General features: G+C 46.7%; 2 protein-coding genes across 2 annotated transcripts in view; both read right to left on the bottom strand.

Moving 5' to 3' along the window:
• The window catches only part of LOC311118130 (methionine synthase-like), an 81,997-nt gene extending 67,155 nt beyond the window's left edge, over window positions 1–14,842 (bottom strand). Inside the window, 3 exon segments of the mRNA XM_084192999.1 lie at window positions 995–1,084; window positions 7,932–8,152; window positions 14,631–14,842. Coding sequence (XP_084049125.1) covers window positions 995–1,084; window positions 7,932–8,152; window positions 14,631–14,667 — 348 coding nt within the window. The 5' untranslated portion in view covers window positions 14,668–14,842.
• Window positions 14,843–16,875: 2,033 nt separating this feature from the next.
• On the bottom strand, window positions 16,876–26,360 carry LOC311118127 (alpha-actinin-2-like; the record flags this gene model as incomplete). The annotated part of the gene is made up of 8 exons (XM_084192998.1): window positions 16,876–17,173; window positions 17,434–17,592; window positions 20,863–20,928; window positions 23,905–24,051; window positions 24,358–24,537; window positions 25,179–25,313; window positions 25,781–25,963; window positions 26,328–26,360. The coding sequence occupies 8 exons, from the start codon at window positions 26,358–26,360 to the stop codon at window positions 17,015–17,017; spliced, it is 1,062 nt and encodes a 353-aa protein (XP_084049124.1). The 3' UTR covers window positions 16,876–17,014.
• Between the last annotated feature and the right edge of the window lie 1,631 nt (window positions 26,361–27,991).

Below are 27,991 nucleotides of genomic sequence, written 5' to 3'. Positions count from 1 at the left end.
TCTACAGACTACCCACTAACAAGCTCTCTACAGACTACCCACTAACCAGCTCTCTACAGACTACCCACTAACCAGCTCTCTACAGACTACCCACTAACCAGCTCTCTACAGACTACCCACTAACCAGCTCTCTACAGACTACCCACTAACCAGCTCTCTACAGACTACCCACTAACCAGCTCTCTACAGACTACCCACTAACCAGCTGTCTACAGACTACCCACTAACCAGCTCTCTACAGACTACCCACTAACCAGCTGTATACAGACTACCCACTAACCAGCTCTCTACAGACTACCCACTAACCAGCTCTCTACAGACTACCCACTAACCATCTCTCTACAGACTACCCACTAACCAGCTCTCTACAGACTACCCACTAACCAGCTGTATACAGACTACCCACTAACCAGCTCTCTACAGACTACCCACTAACCAGCTGTATACAGACTACCCACTAACCAGCTCTCTACAGACTACCCACTAACCAGCTCTCTACAGACTACCCACTAACCAGCTCTCTACAGACTACCCACTAACCAGCTGTCTACAGACTACCCACTAACCAGCTCTCTACAGACTACCCACTAACCAGCTCTCTACAGACTACCCACTAACCAGCTCTCTACAGACTACCCACTAACCAGCTCTCTACAGACTACCCACTAACCAGCTCTCTACAGACTACCCACTAACCAGCTCTCTACAGACTACCCACTAACCAGCTCTCTACAGACTACCCACTAACCAGCTCTCTACAGACTACCCACTAACCATCTCTCTACAGACTACCCACTAACCAGCTGTATACAGACTACCCACTAACCAGCTCTCTACAGACTACCCACTAACCAGCTCTCTACAGACTACCCACTAACCAGCTGTATACAGACTACCCACTAACCAGCTCTCTACAGACTACCCACTAACCAGCTCTCTACAGACTACCCACTAACCAGCTCTCTACAGACTACCCACTAACCAGCTCTCTTACCAAATGTTCCAGTCCGTAGTCAGCTTGGGCGATGCAGGTGCTGCTGAAGGTGTTGGTCTCAATGATGTCTGCCCCGGCAAGCAAGTATTCCTACCGACAAACACAAGGGAGGAACATCAACGCTTATTCACACGCAGCAGGTATTTGCCAAACAGAGAGATCATCTCATCCCGTCTTTCTGTCTGTATGTCCGTCCATCTCTCTCTCTCTAGATCTCCCACAAAAAACACCGGAAATATGTCTCAATAACAGATCAACCGTAATAAGTATAGGGTTATTATTACTGTAGCATAACAGGCAGGTGCATTGATAACAGCCTAACTTTTACATCTCAGGTTTTTGCTGTCTAGGATAACTTGAATCACTCTTTAACCCACTGACCATACCTTGTGTATGACATCACTGTACCTTGTGTATGTTGTGGATGATATCACTGTACCTTGTGTATGTTGTGTATGACATCACTGTACCTTGTGTATGTTGTGGATGATATCACTGTACCTTGTGTATGTTGTGGATGATATCACTGTACCTTGTGTATGTTGTGGATGATATCACTGTACCTTGTGTATATTGTAGATGACATCACTGTACCGTGTGTATGGTGTAGATGACATCACTGTACCTTGTGTACGTTGTAGATGACATCACTGTACCTTGTGTACCTTGTAGATGACATCACTGTACCTTGTGTACCTTGTAGATGACATCACTATACCTTGTGTATGGTGTAGATGACATCACTGTACCGTGTGTATGGTGTAGATGACATCACTGTACCGTGTGTATGGTGTAGATGACATCACTGTACCGTGTGTATGGTGTAGATGACATCACTGTACCGTGTGTATGGTGTAGATGACATCACTGTACCGTGTGTATGGTGTAGATGACATCACTGTACCGTGTGTATGGTGTAGATGACATCACTGTACCGTGTGTATGGTGTAGATGACATCACTGTACCGTGTGTATGGTGTAGATGACATCACTGTACCGTGTGTATGGTGTAGATGACATCACTGTACCTTGTGTACATTGTAGATGACATCACTGTACCTTGTGTACCTTGTAGATGACATCACTGTACCTTGTGTATATTGTAGATGACATCACTGTACCTTGTGTACCTTGTAGATGACATCACTGTACCTTGTGTATACTGCTCAAAAAAATAAAGGGAACACTTAAACAACACATCCTAGATCTGAATGAATGAAATAATCTTATTAAATACTTTTTTCTTTACATAGTTGAATGTGCTGACAACAAAATCACACAAAAATTATCAATGGAAATTAAATGTATCAACCCATGGAGGTCTGGATTTGGAGTCCCCCTCAAAATTAAAGTGGAAAACCACACTACAGGCAGATTCAACTTTGATGTAATGTCTTTGAAACAAGTCAAAATGAGGCTCAGTAGTGTGTGTGGCCTCCACGTGCCTGTATGACCTCCCTACAACGCCTGGGCATGCTCCTGATGAGGTGGCGGATGGTCTCCTGAAGGATCTCCTCCCAGACCTGGACTAAAGCATCCGCCAACTCCTGGACAGTCTGTGGTGCAACGTGGCGTTGGCGGATGGAGCGAGACACGATGTCCCAGATGTGCTCAATTGGATTCAGGTCTGGGGAACGGGCGGGCCAGTCCATAGCATCAATGCCTTCCTCTTGCAGGAACTGCTGACACACTCCAGCCACATGAGGTCTAGCATTGTCTTGCATTAGGAGGAACCCAGGGCCAACCGCACTAGCATATGGTCTCACAAGGGGTCTGAGGATCTCATCTCGGTACCTAATGGCAGTCAGGCTACCTCTGGCGAGCACATGGAGGGCTGTGCGGCCCCCCAAAGAAATGCCACCCCACACCATAACTGACCCACCGCCAAACCGGTCATGCTGGAGGATGTTGCAGGCAGCAGAACGTTCTCCACGGCGTCTCCAGACTCTGTCACGTCTGTCACATGCTCAGTGTGAACCTGCTTTCATCTGTGAAGAGCACAGGGCGCCAGTGGCGAATTTGCCAATCTTGGTGTTCTCTGGCAAATGCCAAATGTCCTGCACGGTGTTGGGCTGTAAGCACAACCCCCACCTGTGGATGTCGGGCCCTCATACCACCCTCATGGAGTCTGTTTCTGACCGTTTGAGCAGACACATGCACATTTGTGGCCTGCTGGAGGTCATTTTGCAGGGCTCTGGCAGTGCTCCTCCTGCTTCTCCTTACACAAAGGCGGAGGTAGCAGTCCTGCTGCTGGGTTGTTGCCCTCCTACGGCCTCCTCCACGTCTCCTGATGTACTAGCCTGTCTCCTGGTAGCGCCTCCATGCTCTGGACACTACGCTGACAGACACAGCAAACCTTCTTGCCACAGCTCGCATTGATGTGCCATCCTGGATGAGCTGCACTACCTGAGCCACTTGTGTGGGTTGTAGACTCCGTCTCATGCTACCACTAGAGTGAAAGCACCTAAGTGGACAGTTTGATTTCACAGAAGTGTGATTGACTTGGAGTTACATTGTGTTGTTTAAGTGTTCCCTTTATTTTTTTGAGCAGTGTATATTGTTGACGACATCACTGTACCTTGTGTACATTGTAGATGACATCACTGTACCTTGTGTACATTGTAGATGACATCACTGTACCTTGTGTACATTGTAGATGACATCACTGTACCTTGTGTACATTGTAGATGACATCACTGTACCGTGTGTACGTTGTAGATGACATCACTGTACCTTGTGTACACTACCGTTCAAAAGTTTGGGGTCACTTAGAAATGTACTTGTTTTCGAAAGAAAAGCAATTTTTTTGTCCATTAAAATAACATTAAATTGATCAGAAATACAGTGTAGACATTGTTAATGTTGTAAATGGCTGTTGTAACTGAAAACGGCTGATTTTTTATGGAATATCTACAGAGGCGTACAGAGGCCCATTATCAGCAACCATCAGTCCTGTGTTCCAATGGCACGTTGTGTTTGCTAATCCAAGTTTATCATTTTAAAAGGCTAATTAATCATTAGAAAACCCTTTTGCAATTATGTTAGCACAGCTGAAAACTGTTGTGCTGATTAAAGAAGCAATAAAACTGGCCTTCTTGAGACTAGTTGAGTATCTGGAGCATCAGCAATTGTGGGTTTGATTACAGGCTCAAAATGGCCAGAAACAAATAACTTTCTTCTGAAACTCATCAGTCTATTCTTGTTCTGAGAAATGAAGATTATTCCATGCGAGAAATTGCCAAGAAACTGAAGATCTCGTACAACGCTGTGTACTACTCCCTTCACAGAACAGCGCAAACTGGCTCTAACCAGAATAGAAAGAGGAGTGGGAGGCCCCGGTGCACAACTGAGCAAGAGGACAAATACATTAGAGTGTCTAGTTTGAGAAACAGACGCCTCACAGGTCCTCAACTGGCAGCTTCATTAAATAGTACCCGCAAAACACCAGTCTCAACGTCAACAGTGAAGAGGCGACTCCGGGATGCTGACCTTCTAGGCAGAGTTGCAAAGAAAAAGCCTGGCCAATAAAAATAAAAGATTAAGATGGGGAAAAGAACACAGACACTGGACAGAGGAAGATTGGAAAAAAGTGTTATGGACAGACGAATCGAAGTTTGAGGTGTTCGGATCACAAAGAAGAACATTTGTGAGACGCAGACCAAATGAAAAGATGCTGGAGGAGTGCTTGATGCCATCTGTCAAGCATGGTGGAGGCAATGTGATGGTCTGGGGGTGCTTTGGTGGTGGTAAAGTGGGAAATGTATACAGGGTAAAAGGGATCTTGAAGAAGGAAGGCTATCACTCCATTTTGCAACGCCATGCCATACCCTGTGGACGGCACTTGATTGGAGCCAATTTCCTCCTACAACAAGACAATGACCCAAAGCAAAGCTCCAAACTATGCAATAACCAGTCACCGGATCTTGTGGGAGCAGCTTGACCGTATGGTACGTAGGAAGTGCCCATCAAGCCAATCCAACTTGTGGGAGGTGCTTCAGGAAGCATGGTGTGAAATCTCTTCAGATTACCTCAACAAATTCACAACGAGAATGCCAAAGGTCTGCAAGGCTGTAATTGCTGCAAATGGAGGATTCTTTGACGAAAGCAAAGTTTGAAGGACACAATTATTATTTCACTTAAAATTCATTATTTCTAACCTTGTCAATGACTACATTTCCTATTCATTTTGCTGTATTTCCTATTGAAACTCATTTCATGTATGTTTTCATGGAAAACAAGGACATTTCTAAGTGACCCCAAACTTTTAAACGGTAGTGTACATTGTAGATGACATCACTGTACCGTGTGTATGTTGTAGATGACATCACTGTACCTTGTGTATGTTGTAGATGACATCACTGTACCTTGTGTATGTTGTGGATGACATCACTGTACCGTGTGTATGGTGTAGATGACATCACTGTACCGTGTGTATGGTGTAGATGACATCACTGTACCGTGTGTATGGTGTAGATGACATCACTGTACCGTGTGTATGGTGTAGATGACATCACTGTACCGTGTGTATGGTGTAGATGACATCACTGTACCGTGTGTATGTTGTAGATGACATCACTGTACCGTGTGTATGTTGTAGATGACATCACTGTACCGTGTGAATGTTGTAGATGACATCACTGTACCTTGTGTATGTTGTAGATGACATCACTGTACCTTGTGTATATTGTAGATGACATCACTGTACCTTGTGAATGTTGTAGATGACATCACTGTACCTTGTGTATGGTGTAGATGACATCACTGTACCTTGTGTATGGTGTAGATGACATCACTGTACCTTGTGTACCTTGTAGATGACATCACTGTACCGTGTGTATGGTGTAGATGACATCACTGTACCGTGTGTATGTTGTAGATGACATCACTGTACCGTGTGTATGGTGTAGATGACATCACTGTACCTTGTGTATGGTGTAGATGACATCACTGTACCTTGTGTATGGTGTAGATGACATCACTGTACCTTGTGTACCTTGTAGATGACATCACTGTACCGTGTGTATGGTGTAGATGACATCACTGTACCGTGTGTATGGTGTAGATGACATCACTGTACCGTGTGTATGGTGTAGATGACATCACTGTACCGTGTGTATGGTGTAGATGACATCACTGTACCGTGTGTATGTTGTAGATGACATCACTGTACCGTGTGTATGTTGTAGATGACATCACTGTACCGTGTGAATGTTGTAGATGACATCACTGTACCTTGTGAATGTTGTAGATGACATCACTGTACCTTGTGTATGGTGTAGATGACATCACTGTACCTTGTGTATGGTGTAGATGACATCACTGTACCTTGTGTACCTTGTAGATGACATCACTGTACCGTGTGTATGGTGTAGATGACATCACTGTACCTTGTGTACCTTGTAGATGACATCACTGTACCGTGTGTATGGTGTAGATGACATCACTGTACCTTGTGTATGGTGTAGATGACATCACTGTACCTTGTGTACCTTGTAGATGACATCACTGTACCTTGTGTATGGTGTAGATGACATCACTGTACCGTGTGTATGGTGTAGATGACATCACTGTACCGTGTGTATGTTGTAGATGACATCACTGTACCTTGTGTATATTGTGGATGACATCACTGTACCTTGTGTATGGTGTAGATGACATCACTGTACCGTGTGTATGGTGTAGATGACATCACTGTACCTGGTGTATGTTGTAGATGACATCACTGTACCTTGTGTATATTGTAGATGACATCACTGTACCTTGTGTATATTGTAGATGACATCACTGTACCTTGTGTATGGTGTAGATGACATCACTGTACCGTGTGTATGGTGTAGATGACATCACTGTACCTGGTGTATGTTGTAGATGACATCACTGTACCTTGTGTATGGTGTAGATGACATCACTGTACCTTGTGTATGGTGTAGATGACATCACTGTACCTTGTGTACCTTGTAGATGACATCACTGTACCTTGTGTATGGTGTAGATGACATCACTGTACCGTGTGTATGGTGTAGATGACATCACTGTACCGTGTGTATGTTGTAGATGACATCACTGTACCTTGTGTATATTGTGTATGACATCACTGTACCTTGTGAATGTTGTAGATGACATCACTGTACCTGGTGTATGTTGTAGATGACATCACTGTACCTTGTGTATGGTGTAGATGACATCACTGTACCTTGTGTATGGTGTAGATGACATCACTGTACCTTGTGTACCTTGTAGATGACATCACTGTACCTTGTGTATGGTGTAGATGACATCACTGTACCGTGTGTATGGTGTAGATGACATCACTGTACCGTGTGTATGTTGTAGATGACATCACTGTACCTTGTGTATATTGTGGATGACATCACTGTACCTTGTGTATATTGTAGATGACATCACTGTACCTTGTGTATATTGTAGATGACATCACTGTACCTTGTGTATGGTGTAGATGACATCACTGTACCGTGTGTATGGTGTAGATGACATCACTGTACCTTGTGTATGGTGTAGATGACATCACTGTACCTTGTGTACCTTGTAGATGACATCACTGTACCTTGTGTATATTGTGGATGACATCACTGTACCTTGTGTATATTGTAGATGACATCACTGTACCTTGTGTATATTGTAGATGACATCACTGTACCTTGTGTATGGTGTAGATGACATCACTGTACCTTGTGTATGGTGTAGATGACATCACTGTACCGTGTGTATGGTGTAGATGACATCACTGTACCGTGTGTATGTTGTAGATGACATCACTGTACCTTGTGTATATTGTAGATGACATCACTGTACCTTGTGTATGTTGTAGATGACATCACTGTACCTTGTGTATATTGTGGATGACATCACTGTACCTTGTGTATATTGTAGATGACATCACTGTACCTTGTGTATATTGTAGATGACATCACTGTACCTTGTGAATATTGTAGATTACGTCACTCTGGGTGATGCTCAGCAGGTCGTTGTTGCCCTTCAGGCTGTGGGTGTGGTTTTTAAACTCCTCCCCCCTGAAGTGCTCCTCCTCCAATCGCCTCTCCTGGATCATGGTGCCCATCCCTCCATCTAGAATCATGATCCTCTTCCCCAACACCTCCCTGAGCTCGGCCTCTAGGGCAGGTCTGCTGGGGCCAGCACCTGAGGTATGCAGTTAGCATATTACATGTTAATAAGGTTAGGACATGTTCCCGTCCCCGGATCTAGAATCATGATCCTCTTCCCTAACGCCTCCCCGAGCCTGGCGCCTGCTAGGTGAAATATATTCCAGTCAGTGTATGTAGAACATATGAAACACGTAGAAATAGAGCTATGTATTATACTCTGATCCTCTTCCCCGAGTCAATTCAAACGGCTCAGACACGAGACGTACGTGGCAGGGACCTACAGACAGCCACGGATTACACAAAGGGAAAACCAGCCACGTCACGGACCCCGACGTCTCGCTCCCGGACAAGCTAAAAAAACCTTCTTCGCCAGCTTTGAGGATAACCCACTGCCACCGACGGGGCCCGCTCCCGAGGACTGTGGGCTCTCGTTCTCCGTGGCCGACGTGAGTAAGACATAAGACCCTCGCAAGTAGTCCGGCCCAAACGGCATCCCTAGCCCCGTCCTCAGAGCATGCGCAGACCAGCTGGCTGGAGTATTTACGGACATATTCAATCCCTCCCTATCCCAGTCTGCTGTCCCCACTTGCTTCAAGATGTCCACCATTGTTGCTGTACCCAAGAAAGCAAAGGTAACTGAACTAAATGACTATCGCCCCGTAGCACTCACTTCTGTCATCATGAAGTGCTTTGAGAGGCTGGTTAAGGATCATATCACCTCTACATTACCTGCCACCCTAGACCCACTTCAATTTGCTTACCGCCCCAATAGATCCACAGACGATGCAATTCACCATCACACTGTACACTGCCCTATCCCACCTGGTCAAGAGGAATACCTACGTCAGAATGCTGTTCATTGACTATAGCTCAGCCTTCAACACCATAGTACCCTCCAAGCTCATCATTAAGCTCAGGACCCTGGGTCTGAACCCCGCCCTGTGCAACTGGGTCCTGGACTTCCTGACGGGCCGCTCCCAGGTGGTGAAGGTTGGCAACAACACTGCCACTGCGCTGATCCTCAACACAGGGGCCCCACAAGGGTGCGTGCTCAGCCCCCTCCTGTACTCCCTGTTCACCCATGACTGCGTGGCCACGCAAGCCTCCAACTCAATCATCAAGTTTGCAGACGACAGAAACAGTAGTAGGCCTGATTAGGGCCTCCTGTAACTACATGGAGTGGATACAGTCAGTAGGGAAGGTCTGCTAGGGCCTCCTGTAGCTACATGGAGTGGATACAGTCAGTAGGGAAGGTCTGCTAGGGCCTCCTGTAACTACATGGAGTGGATACAGTCAGTAGGGAAGGTCTGCTAGGGCCTCCTGTAGCTACATGGAGTGGATACAGTCAGTAGGGAAGGTCTGCTAGGGCCTCCTGTAGCTACATGGAGTGGATACAGTCAGTAGGGAAGGTCTGCTAGGGCCTCCTGTAGCTATATGGAGTGGATACAGTCAGTAGGGAAGGTCTGCTAGGGCCTCCTGTAGCTATATGGAGTGGATACAGTCAGTAGGGAAGGTCTGCTAGGGCCTCCTGTAGCTACATGGAGTGGATACAGTCAGTATGGAAGGTGTGCTAGGGCCTCCTGTAACTACATGGAGTGGATACAGTCAGTAGGGAAGGTCTGCTAGGGCCTCCTGTAACTACATGGAGTGGATACAGTCAGTAGGGAAGGTCTGCTAGGGCCTCCTGTAACTACATGGAGTGGATAAAGTCAGTAGGGAAGGTCTGCTAGGGCCTCCTGTAGCTATATGGAGTGGATACAGTCAGCAGGGAAGGTCTGCTAGGGCCTCCTGTAGCTACATGGAGTGGATACAGTCAGTAGGGAAGGTCTGCTAGGGCCTCCTGTAACTACATGGAGTGGATACAGTCAGTAGGGAAGGTCTGCTAGGGCCTCCTGTAACTATATGGAGTGGATACAGTCAGTAGGGAAGGTCTGCTAGGGCCTCCTGTAACTATATGGAGTGGATACAGTCAGTAGGGCAGGTCTGCTAGGGCCTCCTGTAACTACATGGAGTGGATACAGTCCGTAGGGAAGGTCTGCTAGGGCCTCCTGTAACTACATGGAGTGGATACAGTCAGTAGGGAAGGTCTGCTAGGGCCTCCTGTAACTACATGGAGTGGATACAGTCAGTAGGGAAGGTCTGCTAGGGCCTCCTGTAACTACATGGAGTGGATACAGTCAGTAGGGAAGGTCTGCTAGGGCCTCCTGTAACTACATGGAGTGGATACAGTCAGTAGGGAAGGTGTGCTAGGGCCTCCTGTAACTACATGGAGTGGATACAGTCAGTAGGGAAGGTCTGCTAGGGCCTCCTGTAACTACATGGAGTGGATACAGTCAGTAGGGAAGGTCTGCTAGGGCCTCCTGTAACTACATGGAGTGGATACAGTCAGTAGGGAAGGTCTGCTAGGGCCTCCTGTAACTACATGGAGTGGATACAGTCAGTAGGGAAGGTCTGCTAGGGCCTCCTGTAACTACATGGAGTGGATACAGTCAGTAGGGAAGGTCTGCTAGGGCCTCCTGCAACTACATGGAGTGGATACAGTCAGTAGAGAAGGTCTGCTAGAGCCTCCTGTAACTACATGGAGTGGATACAGTCAGTAGGGAAGGTCTGCTAGGGCCTCCTGTAACTACATGGAGTGGATACAGTCAGTAGGGAAGGTCTGCTAGGGCCTCCTGTAGCTACATGGAGTGGATACAGTCAGTAGGGAAGGTCTGCTAGGGCCTCCTGTAACTACATGGAGTGGATACAGTCAGTAGGGAAGGTCTGCTAGGGCCTCCTGTAACTACATGGAGTGGATACAGTCAGTAGGGAAGGTGTGCTAGGGCCTCCTGTAACTACATGGAGTGGATACAGTCAGTAGGGAAGGTGTGCTAGGGCCTCCTGTAACTACATGGAGTGGATACAGTCAGTAGGGAAGGTCTGCTAGGGCCTCCTGTAACTACATGGAGTGGATACAGTCAGTAGGGAAGGTGTGCTAGGGCCTCCTGTAACTACATGGAGTGGATACAGTCAGTAGGGAAGGTCTGCTAGGGCCTCCTGTAACTACATGGAGTGGATACAGTCAGTAGGGAAGGTCTGCTAGGGCCTCCTGTAGCTACATGGAGTGGATACAGTCAGTTTACAGTCTAATAGTCGGGCTGTGAATCTGACCTGATGACCACATTGAAAACACTTTACTGAGCCATCTTCTGATGCATCAGGTTGAAATAATGTCATTGATAAGGTGATCCTTTAGAGGGTCTTCTTCATAACACTGTACATGGCAACAACATCTCTACCTGACAGCATCTTTACCTGACAGCATCTTTACCTGACAGCATCTTTACCTGACAGCATCTTTACCTGACAACATCTCTACCTGACAACATCTCTACCTGACAACATCTCTACCTGACAACATCTCTACCTGACAACATCTCTACCTGACAACATCTCTACCTGACAACATCTTTACCTGACAGCATCTCTACCTGACAGCATCTCTACCTGACAACATCTCTACCTGACAACATCTTTACCTGACAACATCTTTACCTGACAACATCTTTACCTGACAACATCTCTACCTGACAACATATCTACCTGACAACATCTTTACCTGACAACATCTTTACCTGACAACATCTTTACCTGACAACATCTTTACCTGACAACATCTTTACCTGACAACATCTTTACCTGACAGCTCCCCATGCAGGTGCATCGTGTTTCTGACTCCACTCATTGGTCCTGCTGGCTGTCTGACTTTCACTTCCTGAAAATGCTCAGTACCTGGTAGCTGGTTTGACAACACTGACTAGCTGTCCAGTCTCATGACATCTGTTTGATATCTTGCAAACCAGTAGAAGTTAGTCATAAAGTTAGTTACAGCAGTGATTAGACCATTACACCAGTGGTGGTGAATGCTGGCAGTGATTAGACCATTACACCAGTGGTGGTGAATGCTGGCAGTGAATTAGACCATTACACCAGTGGTGGTGAATGCTGGCAGCGAATTAGACCATTACACCAGTGGTGGTGAATGCTGGCAGCGAATTAGACCATTACACCAGTGGTGGTGAATGCTGGCAGCGAATTAGACCATTACACCAGTGGTGGTGAATGCTGGCAGCGAATTAGACCATTACACCAGTGGTGGTGAATGCTGGCAGCGAATTAGACCATTACACCAGTGGTGGTGAATGCTGGCAGCGAATTAGACCATTACACCAGTGGTGGTGAATGCTGGCAGCGAATTAGACCATTACACCAGTGGTGGTGAATGCTGGCAGCGGATTAGACCATTACACCAGTGGTGGTGAATGCTGGCAGCGGATTAGACCATTACACCAGTGGTGGTGAATGCTGGCAGCGGATTAGACCATTACACCAGTGGTGGTGAATGCTGGCAGCGGATTAGACCATTACACCAGTGGTGGTGAATGCTGGCAGCGAATTAGACCATTACACCAGTGGTGGTGAATGCTGGCAGCGAATTAGACCATTACACCAGTGGTGGTGAATGCTGGCAGCGAATTAGACCATTACACCAGTGGTGGTGAATGCTGGCAGCGAATTAGACCATTACACCAGTGGTGGTGAATGCTGGCAGCGAATTAGACCATTACACCAGTGGTGGTGAATGCTGGCAGCGAATTAGACCATTACACCAGTGGTGGTGAATGCTGGCAGCGAATTAGACCATTACACCAGTGGTGGTGAATGCTGGCAGCGAATTAGACCATTACACCAGTGGTGGTGAATGCTGGCAGCGAATTAGACCATTACACCAGTGGTGGTGAATGCTGGCAGCGAATTAGACCATTACACCAGTGGTGGTGAATGCTGGCAGCGAATTAGACCATTACACCAGTGGTGGTGAATGCTGGCAGCGAATTAGACCATTACACCAGTGGTGGTGAATGCTGGCAGCGAATTAGACCATTACACCAGTGGTGGTGAATGCTGGCAGCGAATTAGACCATTACACCAGTGGTGGTGAATGCTGGCAGCGAATTAGACCATTACACCAGTGGTGGTGAATGCTGGCAGCGAATTAGACCATTACACCAGTGGTGGTGAATGCTGGCAGCGAATTAGACCATTACACCAGTGGTGGTGAATGCTGGCAGCGAATTAGACCATTACACCAGTGGTGGTGAATGCTGGCAGCGAATTAGACCATTACACCAGTGGTGGTGAATGCTGGCAGCGAATTAGACCATTACACCAGTGGTGGTGAATGCTGCCAGTGAATTAGACCATTACACCAGTGGTGGTGAATGCTGGCAGTGAATTAGACCATTACACCAGTGGTGGTGAATGCTGGCAGTGAATTAGACCATTACACCAGTGGTGGTGAATGCTGCCAGTGAATTCCAGTGCTGTTCAGTACTAGCTGAGTCCAGGGATGGACAACGTTGACGGGGGTGGGGCCACTAAACATCTGAAGGGGGGGTGGGGGGGGTCTGCATTCCCACATCCATACCAACACATGCAGTCAGAGCCTGCCCTAGCCTTTTGGGGGCCCCAACTTGCGAGCAAAACATTTTAGCAGCCCCCCCTCTTGACAGTGGAGAGAAAAAACGTTTTAAGAGTTAATTTCCTGCAATTCTACACATTTTGCCATGGGGCGTTGAGAAAATGTTGCAGTTTCAAAGCAAGATTACTACAAGTTTAGATATTATTATTATTATTATTATTATTATTAGCTGGCCGCTAGACTAATTTACCAATCTTTTAAAAAAACGTAGCTGACATGGGCAATTGAGTGACTGTCAGTGACCAATATATCAAGAGAAAAACTGTTGATGCACAACCAAATGTCGAAATTGCACCTGGTGTTTTCTACTATTCTAACTCCCAACAGTGATATTGGGGGGGGGGGGGTCATCCCCGGGCCTACAAAAGGCCCACCAGTTGCCCATCCCTGATCTAAGATGTTAGTTAGCTCGCTTGTTTGTTTACATAGATGTGATGTACACTTGACAGGCCAGCCACCCCCACGGAAACTAACGGAACGAAACGGGGTTTAGAACTACATTGATTTGTCCATTAGAAACTCTAGTTGCACGTTTTGCAACTAAAACGAGAGTTTCTATTGGACAAATTCAGGTAGGTCCCTCGCCGTTTCGTTCCGTTTGCTTCAGTTTAAGAAACGTTTTGCACCAGGATAAGCATAATGAATACACCCCTGGTGTCGTGACATTCTGACCCAAACTTAGAAGCTAGAACGAAATGTTCCCTGCTAACAGTCTAACTCTTTGTCATGTTTTGCCAACGTTACTCTACCAGGCAGTGGAACATGCAGCTAGCACATATTGACTAGCTCGCTATCTATAAACAAATACAAAAAAAAAAAAACGTTTAGCATTTAGGCTAGCTGGCTGAAACAATGTCGACCATAAGTTCACGTGGATATACAGCTAGCTAGCTAGCTAACCAATGTGGACTAGCTAGCTAGTCACTGACAGCTGCTAGCCAGCCAGCTGATATCTAGCTAAATACTAAACCAGCAAGTTGCAACAGTTTACCTTTTTTTGTTGAGCTCTCATGCATTGTAGGAGCCATGGCTTGTATTCTTCTTATTTTTCACTCCAAAGGAACAAAAACGGCCTGACGAGGAACCTCCACTGCACACGGAGAAGTATGTTGACACCGCCGGCGTCTGCTTGTCGACTCCACGTCCCGTAAATCAGCAGAGAAACTTTTCTCCGTCTTGCTGTGTAGGAGCTGCAGAACCACGCATGCGCAGCTTTCATTGAGTAACGTTGAGGGAACATCTAGTACAGAACTTTGCTACAACATGGCGTGAAAGGTCTAGCTCACTGATTACATGTTCAAGGTGACAGCTCCCTGAAAGGGGAAAGTGGGTTTGACACAGATACCAAGCCTGTATTTATAACGCGTTTAAAAATCATGTCTGGAAATGTATAGACTTCCATTGATGTTATTTTCTTACATAACTTGCAAAGAATCACAAAGCCTAGAAAATAAAGTCTGAGGAAAAAAACATGTCCTAAAAGAAACAAAATATGCATATGCATGTATTGTGGCCTAATCAACAGGTAGGCTATTAAGAACGTTCAGCAAAACAGAAGAAAAACCACATCAACGTTTTAATTACTGAGTTTATTTTCTGCTTGTTTGTCTTACACTAGTATTGCTTCAACTTCAGACTCATGGCACCTCCACCCCAGCGGCTGAGGGGACTAAGATTGTAGTTTTACCCAGACAAACAGTTTGTTCTTTTACAGTTACATTATTGTATGTTTCTGGCATCAACACGGCCTAGTTTACTGTTATATCATGAGGCTCTGGGGTGAAGTTTTCCCTAGGTACAGACCTAGGTTCAGCTTCCCCTCCCCCGAGCGGAACCCTAAACATTAAGACCTTGGATCAGCTTCCCCTCCCCCGAGCGGAACCCTAAACATTAAGACCTTGGATCAGATTCCCCTCCCCCAAGCGTAACCCTAAACATTAGTGGGGATAATGCTAGACTGACTCAAGATCACTCTACTCTAATCATGAAAGCCAACTTTTCACTCATTTTGACAATAAACAGAACTGCAGTTCTGGCATACTGGTAGCCTGGGTGAATGATAATGTAGCCTGGGTGAATGATAATGTAGCCTGGGTGAATGATAATGTAGCCTGGGTGAATGATAATGTAGCCTGGGTGAATGATAATGTAGCCTGGGTGAATGATAATGTAGCCTGGGCGAATGATAATGTAGCCTGGGTGAAATGTATTATAATGTAGCCTGGGTGAATGATAATGTAGCCTGGGTGAATGATAATGTAGCCTGGGTGAATGATAATGTAGCCTGGGTGAATGATAATGTAGCCTGGGCGAATGATAATGTAGCCTGGGTGAAATGTATTATAATGTAGCCTGGGTGAATGATAATGTAGCCTGGGTGAAATGAAGTATAATGTAGCCTTTGTGAATGATAATGTAGCCTGTGTTAATGATAATGTAGCCTGGGTGAATGATAATGTAGCCTGGGTGAATGATAATATAGCCTGGGTGAATGATAATGTAGCCTGGGTGAATGATAATGTAGCCTGGGTGAATGATAATGTAGCCTGGGTGAATGATAATGTAGCCTGGGTGAATGATAATGTAGCCTGGGCGAATGATAATGTAGCCTGGGTGAAATGTATTATAATGTAGCCTGGGTGAATGATAATGTAGCCTGGGTGAAATGAAGTATAATGTAGCCTTTGTGAATGATAATGTAGCCTGTGTTAATGATAATGTAGCCTGGGTGAATGATAATGTAGCCTGGGTGAATGATAATGTAGCCTGGGTGAATGATAATGTAGCCTGGGTGAATGATAATGTAGCCTGGGTGCCAGTCTGTTTCTGCTCTCTTGCCAGACATTGGATTGACAATGTAGTAGGCCAGAGCACAAACTGATCTGGGACCAGGCTGTTAACATACTGGGTCCTTTTTCCATTCATTTTAGGCTCTGAACAGGGGAGGCAAAAACATCCCCTGTTTTTTTATGTAATAATTTAGAACAATGCAAGCACTCATACAATACAAGCTTCTCATGAATTCATATCTTTAGTTCTCCACAGGTGACTAGTAAATAACTCAGTAGCGCTTCTTATGTGTAAGTTCCTCTTATGTGTAAATTATTTTTATGCGAATTACATGTAATTTCACATTTATTGCATCATCATTTTTAAAATCTAGTGAATGAATCCTGCTCAGTCCTTTGAAGTAAATATTTCTCCCTACTCTTTAGAAATGACACTCATGAAACTGCTTTAAAATGCTTTGTATTTCTCAAACATTTAAATTCCTTTAGTACCGGTCAAAAATATGTATCTGTTTAGATGTAAATGTGTGGGGACAAAGTGGGAGCGACTGATAGCAGGTCAGGGTGCAGTTCCGGGGTTGTGACGCTAGAGGTCGCTCTCCCCATAGAGGGCAGTGGAGAAGGCACTGTAGTCCAGGGCCCCTGGGACCCCATCAGGCCCATTGTAGAGGGGCATCCTGGCGATACAGTATTCTGCCTGCTCTGGGGGCAGCTCTCTACGCAGCTCCTCCAGCAGGATGAAGGGCTATGGAAAGGATACAACAGAGAGACATTAGTGACCACATTTGAGATGACATTGTAAAATAAACTTTAAATACCATTGTGACTTGACTTGACTAGATAAAGACAGAGAGCGAGAGAGAGAGGGAGAGAGAGAGAGAGAGAGAGAGAGAGAGAGAGAGAGAGAGAGAAAGCGTGCGAGAAAGTAAGCGTGCGCGAGACAGATAAAACAAAGCGTGAGAGAGAAAGCAAGTGAATGAGACAGAGAGAACCACCACTCCCCACCTTATCAGCAGCCAGGATCTTGAAGGAGGCCAGGACCTGCTCTGAGGTGTCTGAGTCGGACGTCTCTCTGGTCATGAAGTCAACGAAGGACTGGAAGGTCACCTTGTTGGACCCGTTGGGATCCACTAGAGACATGATGCGGGCAAACTCAGACTCTCCCTACAAATCACAGAGCATAGTATAATCAGGCTGCTTTATTACAACAGCCACATTGATTTAGCCAGGTCCCAGATCTGTTGTTGCTGTCTTGCCAATTCCTATGGTCATTGTCAGGAGACGTAACAAACAGATCTGGAAGCAGGCTAACATTGAGTCAATCACGTTGTGATTAACAGACAGATGAGATAGCTGTGCTAGTCATGTCCAACCCGGTTAAGGGTTATGTTTGATACATTACTCATGTCCAACCCTGTTAAGGGTTATGTTTGATTAGCAGGTCAGAGTAGGGATCAGCAGTGGCCTGTCTGTGTCCCAAATGGCACCCTAGTCCCTTTACAGTGCACTAGTGTTGACCAAGGGCCCTATGTGCTCTGGTCAACAGAGTGCACTAGTGTTGACCAAGGCCCTGTGTGCTCTGGTCAACAGAGTAGGTCAGTGTACGGGCAACAGGGTGTTGTCTGTGCACTGCAGAGAGAGACCAGTGAATGTTCCAAGAGCGCTTCCATATTAAACGTAACAGGACAAAGGCCTTGTGACCAACCTAAAAACAACACACCTTCATTTACATCCCTGGCATACAGTGGGGAAAAAAAGTATTTAGTCAGCCACCAATTGTGCAAGTTCTCCCACTTAAAAAGATGAGAGAGGCCTGTAATTTTCATCATAGGTACACGTCAACTATGACAGACAAATTGAGAATTTTTTTTCCAGAAAATCCCATTGTAGGATTTTTTATGAATTTATTTGCAAATTATGGTGGAAAATAAGTATTTGGTCACCTACAAACAAGCAAGATTTCTGGCTCTCACAGACCTGTAACTTCTTCTTTAAGAGGCTCCTCTGTCCTCCACTCGTTACCTGTATTAATGGCACCTGTTTGAACTTGTTATCAGTATAAAAGACACCTGTCCACAACCTCAAACAGTCACACTCCAAACTCCACAATGGCCAAGACCAAAGAGCTGTCAAAGGACACCAGAAACAAAATTGTAGACTTGCACCAGGCTGGGAAGACTGAATCTGCAATAGGTAAGCAGCTTGGTTTGAAGAAATCAACTGTGGGAGCAATTATTAGGAAATGGAAGACATACAAGACCACTGATAATCTCCCTCAATCTGGGGATCCACGCAAGATCTCACCCCGTGGGGTCAAAATGATCACAAGAACGGTGAGCAAAAATCCCAGAACCACACGGGGGGACCTAGTGAATGACCTGCAGAGAGCTGGGACCAAAGTAACAAAGCCTACCATCAGTAACACACTACGCCGCCAGGGACTCAAATCCTGCAGTGCGAGACGTGTCCCCCTGCTTAAGCCAGTACATGTCCAGGCCCGTCTGAAGTGCATTTGGATGATCCAGAAGAGGATTGGGAGAATGTCATATGGTCAGATGAAACCAAAATATAACTTTTTGGTAAAAACTCAACTCGTCATGTTTGGAGGACAAAGAATGCTGAGTTGCATCCAAAGAACACCATACCTACTGTGAAGCATGGGGGTGAAAACATCATGCTTTTGGGCTGTTTTTCTGCAAAGGGACCAGGACGACTGATCCGTGTAAAGGAAAGAATGAATGGGGTCTTGTATCGTGAGATTTTGAGTGAAAACCTCCTTCCATCAGCAAGGGCATTGAAGATGAAACGTGGCTGGGTCTTTCAGCATGACAATGATCCCAAACACACCGCCCGGGCAACGAAGGAGTGGCTTCGTAAGAAGCATTTCAAGGTCCTGGAGTGGCCTAGCCAGTCTCCAGATCTCAACCCCATAGAAAATCTTTGGAGGGAGTTGAAAGTCTGTGTTGCCCAGCGACAGCCCCAAAACATCACTGCTCTAGAGGAGATCTGCATGGAGGAATGGGCCAAAATACAAGCAACAGTGTGTGAAAACCTTGTGAAGACTTACAGAAAACGTTTGACCTGTGTCATTGCCAACAAAGGGTATATAACAAAGTATTGAGAAACTTTTGTTATTGACCAAATACTTATTTTCCACCATCGTTTGCCAATAAATTCATTAAAAATCCTACAAAGTGATTTTCTGGATTTTTTTTTCTCATTCTGTCTGTCATAGTTGACGTGTACCTATGATGAAAATTACAGGCCTCTCTCATCTTTTTAAGTGGGAGAACTTGCACAATTGGCGGCTGACTAAATACTTTTTTTCCCCACTGTACATCATGGGATTCCCTATGTGTGGTGTGGTGTCATTGTGATGGCTTGGGGAACAGAGAGAGAGAGAGAGACATGGTTTCGTATCATTATCTACAGTATTACATTTACATTTACGTCATTTAGCAGACGCTCTTATCCAGAGCGACTTACAAATAGGTGCATTCACCTTATAGCCAGTGGGATAACCACTTTACGTTTTTTTTTTTTTTTTAGTTTTGGGGTTGGGGTTTGGGTTGGGGTAAGGGGGGGGTAGAAGGATTACTTTATCCTATCCCAGGTATTCCTTAAAGAGGTGGGGTTTCAAGTGTCTCCGGAAGGTGGTGAGTGACTCCGCTGTTCCACCATTGGGGTGCCAGAGCAGCGAACAGTTTTGACTGGGCTGAGCGGGAACTGTGCTTCCGCAGAGGTAGGGGGGCTAGCAGGCCAGAGGTGGATGAACGCAATGCCCTCATTTGGGTGTAGGGACTGATCAGAGCCTGAAGGTACGGAGGTGCCGTTCCCCTCACAGCTCCGTAGGCAAGCGCCATGGTCTTGTAGCAGTATAAGTGACTGGGGGTGATTCTGCCATTATTAATAAGAGCCTGTATTGTCTCGTGGTCAGAGGGCATGAATGACTGTGTGTCTGTCTTGCAGACCTAGACAGCTGTTCTCTCTAGTGGCTGCATCACAAATGGCAGCCTATCCCCTATGTAGTGCACTACTTTTTAACAGAGCCCTATGGTCCCTATGGTCCCTGGTCAGAGGTGGTGAATAGGGAGTGGTTTGAGACAGAGCAGCCACTGAGTGACCCTGGAAGATAAAGACCACATCACCAATAGTCAGCATATCTGGGGGCATTTTGGACCATGATCAACAGTTTCACAATGATTCTTGGGCATTTAAATACACTGAAAGCTAATATTGATAATTCTGACAAAATGTACTCACTATTAAAGACAGGTTACTTAACAGTGAGGACGTTTTGTCAGAATGATCGTGTGAGGCCTTTAGATTCTTATGACACTCTTATGACAGTCTTATGACAGTCTTATGACACTCTTATGACACTCTTATGACACCCTTATGACACTCTTATGACAGCTCATTCTATGTATTTACCAGATCGTAGCCCATGGAGATCAGACATGCTCTGAAGTCATCCGTCTCCATGCCTCCTTTCTTCTTCTGCAGGGTGGGAGAGGAGGAGGAGGATGAGGGGGAGGAGGAAGAGGAGTGGAGAGGTGGAGGAGGAGGGGGAGGAGGAGAGGGAGTGGAGAGGAGAGGGGAGTGGAGAGGAGGGGGGAGTGGAGAGGTGGTGGAGGAGGAGGAGGAGGAGGAGAAGGAGAAGGAGGGAGTGTGGAGAGGAGGGGGGAGTGGAGAGGAGGAGGTAGGGAAGGGGGTGGAGAGGAGGAGGGGGAGTGGAGAGGAGAGGGGAGTGGAGAGGAGGGGGGAGTGGAGAGGTGGTGGAGGAGGAGGAGGAGGAGGAGAAGGAGAAGGAGGGAGTGTGGAGAGGAGGGGGGAGTGGAGAGGAGGAGGTAGGGAAGGGGGTGGAGAGGAGGAGGGGGAGTGGAGAGGAGGAGGGGGAGGAGGAGGAGGAGGAGGAGAAGGAGAAGGAGGGAGTGTGGAGAGGAGGGGGGAGTGGAGAGGAGGAGGTAGGGAAGGGGGTGGAGAGGAGGAGGGGGAGTGGAGAGGAGAGGAGGAGGAGGAGGAGGAGGAGGAGAAGGAGGGAGTGTGGAGAGGAGGGGGGAGTGGAGAGGAGAGGAGGAGGAGAAGGAGGGAGTGTGGAGAGGAGGGGGGAGTGGAGAGGAGGGGGGAGTGGAGAGGAGGGGGGAGTGTAGAGGTAGAGGTAGAGGAGAGAGAGTGGAGAGGTGGAGAAGGAGGAGAGGAGGAGGAGGTAGAGGAGGAGGGGAGGAGAGAGGGCAATGGAGAGACAGACCAAGCCACATGTCCAATGACAGGGGATGGAGGATGGGGGTACAGGGTGAGAGAGTCCAGTGTGGATATGACAAGGAGAGGTGTGGGGAGGGAGGGGGAGAGGGGGATAGTGGATATGACAAGGAGAGGAATAGAGGAGACAACAGACAGATAGATGGTCAGACAGACAGACAAACGGACAGGCAGACAGACAGACAGACAGACAGACGTACAGACAGACAGACAGACAGACAGACAGACAGACAGGCAGACAGGCAGGCAGACAGGCAGACAGGCAGACAGGCAGACAGACAGACAGACAGACAGACAGACAGACAGACAGACAGACAGACAGGCAGGCAGGCAGGCAAGCAGGCAGGCAGGCAGACAGACAGGCAGACAGACAGACAGTGACAAGAAGCACAAGACAAAGAACAGAGAGAGAGAGAGAGAAGATCATTCATTCAGTGTCTTGGATGAGAGGAGGGCCTGTGATAACACCATGCCATTGTTTCTCTAACAGAGAGAGATATTGCCTTCAGCGATACCTACAGCAACACAATACTATACATACACATCTGGGCCTGTATTCAGGGAACCTCTCAGAGTAGGAGCGCTGATCTAGGACCAGGTCACCCCCTGTCCATATGGAGTGCTGATCTAGGACCAGGTCACCCCTGTCCATATGGAGTGCTGATCTGGGACCAGGTCACCCCTGTCCATATGGAGTGCTGATCTAGGACCAGGTCACCCCTGTCCATATGGAGTGCTGATCTAGGACCAGGTCAACCCCTGTCCATATGGAGTGCTGATCTGGGACCAGGTCACCCCTGTCCATATGGAGTGCTGATCTAGGACCAGGTCACCCCTGTCCATATGGAGTGCTGATCTAGGACCAGGTCACCCCTGTCCATATACTTGAATGTAAAAGGCTAAACTGATCCTAGATCAACACTCCTACTCTGAGAGGCTTTATGAATACATACCCTGAATATATTATAATACTGTAAAGTGGAGAGCTGAGCTGTCTAGAGAGAAGCCCCTTGAGATCAATATACACCAAACATTAACCTCCTACAGAGAACAAGTCACTTTATTATTATTATAACTAGTGCTGAATGGTGGTGTTACTGCTTGTGTTAGCGAAGTTAGCACACAACATGTGACTGCTGCCATGCCAGGGGGAGGAGTTAGTGTGTAGTAACAGGTGCACATGGTTTGGTCAGTACCTGGTTGTTATGTCTCACTCAGGCTGACCAGGCAAGCTTTGAACTGTTCACAGGGCAGTCTGCCAGACCTGTCCTGCAGGCAGCCACACAGCCAACACATTTACATTTTAGTCATTTAGCAGACGACGTTTATCCAGAGCGATTTACAGGAGCAATTAGGGTTAAGTGCCTTGCTCAAGGGCACATCGACAGATTTTTCACCTAGTCGGCTCGGGGATTAGAACCAGAGACCTTTCGGTTACTGGCACAACGCTCTTAACCACTAAGCTACCTGCACGCGCACACGCACACGCACACGCACACGCACACGCACACGCACACACACACACACACACACACACACACACACACACACACACACACACACACACACACACACACACACACACACACACACACACACACACACATGGATTGTGTTTTGATCTGTAACGTCCCGTAATATTACAAACATTTGACTAAATACTAAGAAGTGAGTTACAAACCAAAAGCGGTCAAGGCCTTGAGTTAGATAAGTCACATTCCTGGACTTAGATACAATAAATATAAATGTCATCGCCACACAGGAAAAGGACAGAGACACTTAAGACACAGAGGGATACACAACCCTGTCGAAGTGGGTTAGGGTCAGGGACACTGGAAAGACACAGAGAGACACAGAGGGACACAGCACCCTGTCGAAGTGGGTTAGGGTCAGGGACACTGGAAAGACACAGAAGGTTAAGGTTAGAGGAAAGACACAGAGAGGCACAGCAGGTTAAGATTAGAGGAAAGACACAGAGGGACACAGCACCCTGTCGAAGTGGGTTAGGGTCAGGGACACTGGAAAGACACAGAGAGGCACAGAGGGACACACAACCCTGTCGAAGTGGGTTAGGGTCAGGGACACTGGAAAGACACAGAGAGACACAGCAGGTTAAGGTTAGAGGAAAGACACAGAGGGACACAGCACCCTGTCGAAGTGGGTTAGGGTCAGGGACACTGGAAAGACACAGAGGGACACAGAGGGACACAGTACCCTGTCGAAGTGAGTGAAAGACTGGCGGAACTCGTTCATCTGTTGCTGGCTGATGCCCTTAGCGTCCCGCGTCAGAATCTGGGTCTCGATCTCATTGATGGTTCTAGCGATGGTGGTCAACAGCTGCTCCCAACCCACACGGATATGCTGCAGAGAGACAGCGAGAGAGAGAGAGAGAGAGAGACAGAGACAGAGAGAGACAGAGAGAGAGAGAGAGAGAGAGAGGAGGCTGAAGGCCAAGTCACAGGGTGGGATCTGAACCCCCGTCTACCGGTCACGAGGCCGAAAGCCAAGTCACAGGGTGGGATCTGAACCCCGGTCTCCCGCGTGGAAAAATACCAGCTTAACCATTAGGCCAAGAGGAGTGAGGCAACGGTATCATAAAACAGATCCCAACATTGTATTTGTGAGAATGATCTCTGAACTGTTCAAGCCCCATAATAGGCCACGTACCTCCATGGTGTAGTTGGAGTGTTTGTTGTCGAAGATGAGGAACTCTTGGATGTGTTGATGGTCTCCCTCTAGCTTGTCGATGTTGCACTTGTAGTTGATGATGACCTGTTCGAACTGCTTCAGCTGGCTCATCTGGTCCTCCAGAGAACCTCCGATGTCAACGGAACTACGACCGATCTCCTGGTGGAGAGAGGAGAAAAAAAAGTGATCATCACCATCGGATGCGTCCCAAATGGCTCCCTATCCCCTATATAGTGCACACTGCCTTTGCCCAGGGTCCACAGGGATCTGGTCTAAAGTAGTGCACTATATAGGGGATAGGGAGCCATTTGGGACGTAGCCATTGTGTTTCTGTTCAGAACATCCCCTGAGCTGCAGGGCACTGTTTAGCATCTGTTAAAAACAGGATGGTTGCTTAGTTGGTTGGTTGGTGGGTTTTCAATATGCAGCTTGGGCCCTAGGCGCTATGGTTCGGTTCGGGTCAATTCCATTGCAATTACCTCCATTCAGGAAGTCAACTGAAATTCCAAATTCCAATATGTACTTCCTGAACGGACTGAATTGAAATGGAATTGATCCTCTCAACCCTAGAAGGTACAGATCCCTACAGGTGTACAGCACAGGAGGCAGGTGAGGGGAGGACACCTCGAAATAATGGCTGGAATGGAGTGAATGGAATAGAACCCATGTGTTTGATTCCATTCATTTCGTTCTAGCCGCTACGGTGAGCCCGTCCTCCCCAATTAAGGTGCCACCAGCCGCCTGTTGTACAGATGCCAGGTGACCAAAGGTCAGGACAGGTAGGTAGGTATCTGTCTCACCTCCATCCGGGTCTGGATCCACGGTCCGATGATGTTGGCCTGGGCAGCAAACTGTCGTCTGAGACGCTCGTTGGCATGCTGTCTAGCTAGCTCCTCTTGGAGAACACCGTTTCTCTGGGGAACCAGCTTCTTCACCTGATCGACCAGCACAGGAAGGGTTAACACTATAGTATCTGGTTCACACTGTGGGACGGTGTCCCCAACACAGAATATTAATTTGAGTGCTTTTTTTAGTCTTAGGACTGGGCTTAATCTGTGTCTGGGAAACTGGTTATGTCTATAGTTAACGCAGGGTTTTTCAATCCCACTGGGCCCCGGGCTTTTGTTCTAAGCCAAGCACAAACGCCCCTGATTGAACTAATCAGCGAATCATCAAGCCATTGATTAGTGAATCAGGTGTGTTAGCAGTGTGCTGTAATGAAAGCCTGCTGCACACCCTGAGGGGTCTCCAGGATCGAGATTGAAGAGCTTTAACACAAAGATTCACAGCACAACACACAAAAAAACAGACATTGTCTGCGTCCCAAAAAGGCTCTGGTCAAAAGCAGTGCGCTATATAAGGAATCGGGTGGCATTTGGGACCTTGAGACGCTAGTAGCTACCTTGTCCCATTTCAGTCCTATCTCTGCTGGTGTGATGTCACTGTAGGGGTTGGTGAGGTCGGGAGAGATGCCGTAGCTCTGGGCGATCTTCTGTACCTCCATGTAGATGCTCAGAATGGCCTGTCTCTCACAGTCAGCCTCTGGAAGGGTGGCCTTGAACTGGTCATGGGCTGAGATCAGGCTCTGGGGAGCGAGGTGGAGAGGAGACAGAGTTAAGGGGGGGGGGGGGACCGCGTTGTCATCCGTCATTCTGACATGACATGTCTTTAAATAAATACAGTGTAGACAATCGTGCTGACTCATGGAAGGAACACAGCACCATGTAGCTATCTGATATGAGACAATGGAAGGAACACAGCACCATGGAGCTATCTGATATGAGACAATGGAAGGAACTGTAACACATCACCATGCAAACAGAGAGAGAGAGAGAGAGAGAGAGAGAGAGAGAGAGAGAGAGAGAGAGAGAGAGAGAGAGAGAGAGAGACAGAGAGAGAGAGAGAGAGAGAGAGAGAGAGAGAGAGAGAGAGAGAGAGATCCGTCTCACCTGGATGTCATCCACAGTGTGAACTATGAACATGTATTTACCTGGATGTCATCCACAGTGTGAACTATGAATATGTCTTTACCTGGATGTCATCCACAGTGTGAACTATGAACATGTCTTTACCTGGATGTCATCCACAGTGTGAACTATGAACATGTCTTTACCTGGATGTCATCCACAGTGTGAACTATGAACATGTCTTTACCTGGATGTCATCCACAGTGTGAACTATGAACATGTCTTTACCTGGATGTCATCCACAGTGTGAACTATGAACATGTCTTTACCTGGATGTCATCCACAGTGTGAACTATGAACATGTCTTTACCTGGATGTCATCCACAGTGTGAACTATGAACATGTCTTTACCTGGATGTCATCCACAGTGTGAACTATGAACATGTCTTTACCTGGGTGTCATCCACAGTGTGAACTATGAATATGTCTTTACCTGGATGTCATCCACAGTGTGAACTATGAACATATCTTTACCTGGATGTCATCCACAGTGTGAACTATGAATATGTCTTTACCTGGATGTCATCCACAGTGTGAACTATGAATATGTATTTACTTGGATGTCATCCACAGTGTGAACTATGAACATGTCTTTACCTGGATGTCATCCACAGTGTGAACTATGAACATGTCTTTACCTGGATGTCATCCACAGTGTGAACTATGAATATGTCTTTACCTGGATGTCATCCACAGTGTGAACTATGAACATGTCTTTACCTGGATGTCATCCACAGTGTGAACTATGAACATGTCTTTACCTGGATGTCATCCACAGTGTGAACTATGAACATGTATTTACCTGGATGTCATCCACAGTGTGAACTATGAACATGTCTTTACCTGGATGTCATGCACAGTGTGAACTATGAACATGTCTTTACCTGGATGTCATGCACAGTGTGAACTATGAACATGTATTTACCTGGATGTCATCCACAGTGTGAACTATGAACATGTCTTTACCTGGATGTCATCCACAGTGTGAACTATGAACATGTCTTTACCTGGGTGTCATCCACAGTGTGAACTATGAACATGTATTTACCTGGGTGTCATCCACAGTGTGAACTATGAACATGTCTTTACCTGGATGTCATCCACAGTGTGAACTATGAACATGTCTTTACCTGGATGTCATCCACAGTGTAAACTATGGACATGTCTTTACCTGGATGTCATCCACAGTGTGAACTATGAACATGTCTTTACCTGGATGTCATCCACAGTGTGAACTATGAACATGTCTTTACCTGGATGTCATCCACAGTATGAACTATGAACATGTCTTTACCTGGATGTCATCCACAGTGTGAACTATGAACATGTCTTTACCTGGATGTCATCCACAGTGTGAACTATGAACATGTCTTTACCTGGATGTCATCCACAGTGTGAACTATGAACATGTCTTTACCTGGATGTCATCCACAGTGTGAACTATGAACATGTCTTTACCTGGATGTCATCCACAGTGTGAACTATGAACATGTCTTTACCTGGATGTCATCCACAGTGTGAACTATGAACATGTCTTTACCTGGATGTCATCCACAGTGTGAACTATGAACATGTCTTTACCTGGGTGTCATCCACAGTGTGAACTATGAACATGTCTTTACCTGGATGTCATCCACAGTGTGAAC

This window comes from Coregonus lavaretus, assembly GCF_964263955.1.
Source record: "Coregonus lavaretus genome assembly, contig: HAP1_SCAFFOLD_976, whole genome shotgun sequence".
Taxonomy (NCBI): domain Eukaryota; kingdom Metazoa; phylum Chordata; class Actinopteri; order Salmoniformes; family Salmonidae; genus Coregonus; species Coregonus lavaretus.
This window is presented reverse-complemented; position numbering and strand designations above follow the sequence as displayed.